This window comes from Phoca vitulina, unplaced genomic scaffold (genome assembly GCF_004348235.1).
Source record: "Phoca vitulina isolate PV1807 unplaced genomic scaffold, GSC_HSeal_1.0 scaffold36, whole genome shotgun sequence".
NCBI lineage: Eukaryota > Metazoa > Chordata > Mammalia > Carnivora > Phocidae > Phoca > Phoca vitulina.
Window position 1 is genome coordinate 17,628,895 of NW_022589739.1, and position 6,704 is coordinate 17,635,598.

Genomic DNA, 6,704 nt, shown 5'->3' on the forward strand with positions numbered 1-6,704 from the left:
AAAAAAAAAAAAAAAAAAAACTTAAGGAAAACAAACAGAGCAAATTTGGCAAGATATTCGTTATGTGTTAAATCCAGAGATGGGTATTTGGCAGATCATTATAGTACTGTCTCAACTTTTCTATAGGCTTAAAAATGTTCATACTTAAGTTTAAAACTTTGATTCATCTGTGATTCAAATATTTGGAAATCATGTCTTCACTTTTACTGCAGATCTTACTTATAGACTGAAAACTAAACACATCTTGTGAATTTCATTTCTGTTTAAACTATTTCCTGTATTTAATCAATCAAAAATTGATGTTTTTTTCTAGCCCAGTAAAATACATGAAAAAATGAAATGACACTATGCAAAGGAAAAAAAAAGTTAAAACAGGGGGCTATCGCAATTAGATATGAGGGCCTTGAAATAGGGCAGTAACAGCAGGATGACAGGACGACATTTCAGAGACAAATCTGGTTACAGAGGGTCATGGCTGAAGTCGTCCTTGTACTCCCACTGCACGTGACGTAACACAGGCAGCATTACCCCCAGCAGTGTGTTCACATCTGTCTCCATATACACTATATGGATACTCTCTATATCCACATAGAGATGCTGCATATTTCTGAGGACAGGATTTGGATCTTTTTTATCTCTGTATCCATAGTGCCTGGCACATGGAAGGCCCTCAATAAAAGACTGCTGAATGAACACTTTCTTATTTATCTTGCAATACTAACCCATTCTGTAGACATGATACAATTCTTACACACACTCCCATCAGGTCCTCAAGACCTTCTTACCTTGTAATAATGTTCCAAGAGAATCCTGACTACTCCCTCCACACTTTCTGCTTCAACAGGCTTCCTGGCAAACTGGAGTAGGTACTGCAAAGCATCTGCTGGGGAGGTAGCTTTACACAGATCTATGTGGAGTGCTGCAGATTTACTTGGTTTTGTCAGTCGGAGTTTCTTGGTTGCAATTTCCTCCTGTTGTTGCTGCAAAGGAGTAGGCAAAGAAAACACATGAAAACACAGGGTCTACAAATTTCACTTTGCCTCACTCCCTTAAACCAAATAATGTATTTAACTAATAGACCTAACTTTAGGGAAAGCAGTGTTATGAACTGGAAAAAGGACACTGGAGTGGAGACCAAGGAGTCCCCATTTTGCTTCCCACTATCTCCTACCACTGTGGGCTAGTCATTTCATTTCTCCAAGTCTCAATTTCTCTGTAAAGTAGGTCCACTAACATTTTTTTTTAAAGATTTTATTTTATTTTTTTTTTTTAAGATTTTATTTATTTGAGAGAGAGAATGAGAGAGAGAGCACATGAGAGGGGGGAGGGTCAGAGGGAGAAGCAGACTCCCTGCCGAGCAGGGAGCCCGATGCGGGACTCGATCCCGGGACTCCAGGATCATGACCTGAGCTGAAGGCAGTCGCTTAACCAACTGAGCCACCCAGGCGCCCGGTCCACTAACATTTTGTTCTGCCTATCTCTCAGGACCATTGTAGCTTTAGGGCTAAAAGGACACATAAAGGATCTGCTCCATTCTTTACTTAAAAGAAACCTCAATTATATATATAATGGAACATACGTAAATATGTTCAAGTATATACGTTAAACATATATAAATATGTTCAGACTGTGCTGAGGGACCCACCAGGCTCAGCTTCCCTCATGAGAAAACTGGAACTGATGGGAACTATCTGTAGCTTACACCGAATAAAAAGTCTTCTCCTGACTCCAGATGACTACCCAAACCATTCTGCCTTTATGAAAAGGATGGTTAGTGTAAAAAATAAAATAAAACATACAAATACCTCACAAACTGTAGCCAGTTAACAAATGTTTACTGAGTGATTATTCAGCATTAGGACTTGTCTCTGAATTCCAATTCTGCTGTTCTAAGTAAGTCATAATTCTTACGTTCATCAGCTGTAAAATGGGAATTATGACACTACTACCAGTCTTTCTCAACTGGCGATCCTCATCTGAACTACAGGACATGCAAAATTATTTGAGTAACTATTTTCTCAATTCTCCCAAGGATGGCGTGTAACTAGAAGCTTTCTAGATGCATTCGTTATGTATAATGGGTGCCAAAAAGTTCATGTAAAAGGGAACCTGTCCCTCCAAGGCTTAAGTCAGGCCCTGTGGGTAGGTACAGAGAGCATCATAAATAAGACAAATGTTGTAACCAATAATTTTCCTTAACATTTGCTGCATCATTTTGATATGCTGAGCAATCACCTCTTTACAAATTTACATTTCTACAGAGAAAAGATTAGGATTATTCTAGTCAGGAACAAAGTACGGCATGATATAAAGAGACCGAGGGTTTTGAAGTCAGAGAATTTGGGTTCAGTAACCACTTACTAGTGAGAGGAGGCCAGTCTCTCTTCTATAAAAGAGAATACAAGACCTATATCATATGGATATTTGAGAAGTCTAAAGTATAACGTCTTTATGTGTACAAAGACATAATAAACACTAAATACATACCAGTTCTCTCTCCCTCCTCATCTTCAAAGCAGAGGAAAAGATCAGAAGCACTAAGATCTCATTTCACCACTCTAAGGTAATGGTTCATGCAGAATGAAGTGAAGAAATGAGCTCTTTTCTTAAAATCCTTACCCATTCCCATCCTATTCTCCACAAATTCAGTCTTCTGTGTTACTTGGGCTCCAATCAGGTCAAAACCTGAGAAAGATTTCCTTCCATACAGAGTATGTAAGGAGGAAGACAAACCAATATCTGCTATCAGCCAACCATCAGTAACATTTTAGTGAGCCAGGACCTATGGTCATCCAGGGGTGACAGAGTAAGTAGTGAGACATGAGCTGGGGGCAAGGGTGGTGATAAAGAGGTGACACATTGGAAGCCTGAGGACACAACATCCTGACTTTGTGGCTCTTAACATATCCTGGCAAGGCTTCCAACACCCTGGAGCTGACAGACCCAGAGCTACTGATGTAGAACATGCCTCTCCTCTTCAACCTCTGCCCGAGGGTAACCTATAGCTTCACTGTAATATACTTACATTGTGGTTTCAATCCCACCCCCACACCCCACCACCCTGCTCCTGTTGGGGAAGATGGCCAGGACAGCTCTGGCAAGAACCTGGTAGGGCCAAAAACTCCCCCTCCCAACTGGTAGGAAGAGTCCCTTAGATGACTGCAAACAACCTCAGTAAGAGACCACCCTAGCTATGACCCATAATCTATGCAAACACAAAAAGACACCCCTAGTTCCAAGGCAGTAGCCACCTCTGGGCCTGCACACTCTCCCTTCTTGAGAGTGTACTATTCTTAATAAACTGCTTTGTGCTTGCTACACTCTTTCTGTCTTTATTTGAGCTTGGATCCTCACATAAATCTTTGTAAGGAATCCAAGAACCGCGACCTCCATACAACTCAGAGTCTCCTACAGGTAACAAAGGACATGGAGATGAACCAGGCATTACCTCTGTCCTTAAGGAGTCCAGACTGGTAGGGAGATATGTATACTGTGTGAAATTAATAAAGAGAAAACTCACTAAAATTGAGTAGGGAGGATACAAGGGGAGGCTAGAGGGGGGGAACAGTGCCACTCAACAATAGGGAAAAAACTGTGGATTATAGACCCCAACAGAAAAATCAATAAGAAAGAATCATCAATTACAGGCCCCAATAGGGAAAGATGTACATTGCATCTCCTACAAGAAATCTACCACCCTTGCAACTCAGCCAATGAGAAACTATCACCCTAGGCTTTCCCTTCAAAACTTCCTCCTTCCTCTCCATAAAGTAAGACTTTTGTTTGTTGGACTTGCCTGTGGTTTTGCCATGGCTTGCATGTCCTGAACTGCACATTCTGTTATTCCCAAATAATTACATTTTGGCTGGTAAAATAACTATTTTTAAGATTAACAACTAATAACATTGAGTGGAAAGTACAAATAGACGAGTTCAGAGTACTAGCCATGGAAGCAGGGGAGGAAGAGATGAAACTCTTGCTGAGGTTTTAGATGGGTTTTCAAACAAAAATGTGAGAGCAAAAATAAAGGGGAAAATAACATGCATTCCATGTAAAAGAGAAAACAGGTACAAGAGTTTGGAGAAGTGTAAACACACAACATGCTGGAGGAAGGGTGAGTACTCCTGGGAAGTGGGAACAAAAGAACTATGGAAAGAAAGGAAATCACACAGCACAACAATGTGAATGTACTGAAAGCCACTGAACTGTACACTTAAAAATGTTTAAAATGGGGGCCCCTGGGTGGCTCAGTCAGTTAAGCATCCGACTCTTGATTTCGGCTCAGGTCATGGTTTCCACTCAGGTCATGATTTCAGGGTGGTGAGATCAAGCCCTGCATTGGGCTCCATGCAGAGCGTGGAGCTTGCTAAAGATTCTCTCTTCCCCTCTCCCTCTGCCTCTCACTCACTCTTGAACCAGAAAAAAAAAAAAAAAGTTTAAAATGGTAATATATGTATTTTACCACAATTACAAAGGAAAAAAAAAAAAAGTGGGCAGGCAGGGAAAACAGACCCAGAAAGCAAATCCCCAGAAGCAGCAGCTCTGTGAAATTAGAAAATCTTTTGTGAGGGGGCCCTGACTGGTTCAGTCGGTGCAACATGCAACTGTTGATTTCAGGGTTGTGAGCTTGAGCCCCATGTTGGGTGTAGAGATTATTTAAAAATAAAAAAAATCTTAAAAAGAAAAACCTTCCTAAATCTTGACTCATTCCAAAAGTTCAAGAAAACTAATTTCACATAAAATGGAGCAACAAAAGTGTCAAATTTAAATCTCAAAGTTATTTTAACAAAACAAAAGAAGCAGACTAACTTCCCTACAGTCAGTGGGAATATGCTACAAAGATGTGTCCACAAAACAGAAATAAGTGAAAAGAGGAAGAAAAACTTGATTTGTCAATACAATCATCTCTCTGTATTATAATCACAGGTATGCTTTTCTGTCTCTCCCACTAGCTTGTGAGCTCCTAAAGGAAAGAGACTCTAATGTGTTATTGGACTTTGTAGCTCAACACCTTTCACTATACCTGATACACAGTAATCATTCACTTAACAAACTCTTGTTGAAGGAATGAATGAAATGTTTAAGGAATTCCCTGCTGGATGGTCTAAATCCTGCTACACTAGAAGTCTAAGGATCTAGGGGTACTCTTCGGATCTAAAGATGCTTTTGATCTACTAGCATCAACTGGGGGCTTGTTAGAAATGCAGATTACTGCCTCACCTCCTCCACCCCACAGAGTATAATCTACATTTTAACAAGATCACCAGGTGATTTGCATAAAAAGTCTGAGAAGCGGGACACACGAGATAACTTGGGATCAACCTCTACTTTAGCAACATCTATGAGGAGACACATGGAGAATCAATCACTGCTCTAACAGGGGCTCGGACCACCTGTCCTTAACTTCAAAGGAGGAAAATACTGCCCTACTTCCTAGGTAAGCTGTTCACCAATGGAAACTTCTGCCCCGCAGCCTGTGACCCTCACCTGCTTTGGCTGGGTATTGAGGATTTCTACAGACTCCTCTTCCAAACCCTCACAGTTTTGCATACAACCAACTTGTCCCTGGGCGCTTTTTTTGTAACGGGAGGTGGGAGGGGCTCTACCAGAAATTGGCTCTGAATCCTCGTGTCCCTCCAGAAGCTTTCGAGCCACATCTGTAGAACGAAGGTGCTAATGGAACCCGAATAAACTGAGAGAACGGATAAGACATCTTCGTAAATTCTAAAGTGCTGTTCTAATAATTTTATTAAGTGTCAGACTGCACATATTAATAATGACGACTACAGCAGCTGCAAACGTACACGCCCACTTATGTGTAGTTTCGGAGAGCCTATCAAAGTAGTCGGCACTCAACCCAGGTTTGCAGCGCCTGTTTTGGCAAAGTGTCTGGAGCGTGGATAACCTTCCCCGCCCCGGACTGGTCCAGGGACCTTTCCTTCCGTAAATTACCTGAACCACCTTAGTGAATTCCTCGTACACCCGCTTCTTCAGGTGCGCCGCCATGACTGCCCGCGGACCCTCTCAGCTTCCGTACTCAACGAGGGAGGCGGGGCGGAGGAATCCGGAAAACTTGTCTAGGCCTGAGGAACTCGCCACAATCCCACAAGGCAGTGGGGTTCCGAGAAAGAGAGGCCTCTTCCTGCTGCTCGACGGCCCTGCCGCGGTGCAGCCGAATTTGTCCGCCTACGCCTCGTGCGCCGGCGGAACCAAAATGAGGGCGCAGAGCGAGGGGGCGGGGCCTCTGGCGGGAGGAGACTGGACTGAAGGGGTAGATGAGCCAATGGGAGCCTTCGGGAGTTCGCTGGTGGTCTCAGAGTGGTCGGGAGCCTGGCCGCGGAGCAGAGCAGAGGAAGGGAGGAAGTACAGGGCAAAGGGTAGAGGCGGGACGATCCAGAGCTAGAGGCAAAACCTGGATCTGCGGGAGGCTTTTCGCTCCAGAGATAGGGAGAGAGGCCCCGCTGGCGTTCCCGTCGTCCTTGGTTGTTCACATTTGCTGCTTGTAGCTTTTTTCAGCTCTCTTTTCGGTTTAGCTGTGTGCCACCCCTCTCCTGGCACGGGATTCTTTTTCCTCCTCTCTCATGCCAGTTGTTTGAAATCTACCTATCTTAAAGGAATCAATCCTTCCACTGATAGTTACGGAGAGGGGAAGGAATCCTGAGGTCAAGAGTCAAGCACCAAAGTTTCAGACTGCTGCTGGCACT

General features: G+C 43.1%; 1 protein-coding gene across 3 annotated transcripts in view; it reads right to left on the reverse strand.

Moving 5' to 3' along the window:
* Positions 1 to 6,191, reverse strand: part of INTS4 (integrator complex subunit 4) — a 116,489-nt gene extending 110,298 nt beyond the window's left edge. For all 3 annotated transcript variants that reach the window (XR_004302114.1, XM_032427020.1, XM_032427019.1), the window contains exons 1-2: positions 5,953 to 6,191; positions 786 to 980 (exon numbers count right to left, since the gene is read on the reverse strand). Coding sequence is in view for 2 of the 3 variants with exons in the window: in XM_032427020.1 (XP_032282911.1) it covers positions 786 to 980; positions 5,953 to 6,006 (249 nt within the window). In the remaining variant the exon portion in view is untranslated. The remainder of the gene's footprint in view (positions 1 to 785; positions 981 to 5,952) is intronic.
* Between the last annotated feature and the right edge of the window lie 513 nt (positions 6,192 to 6,704).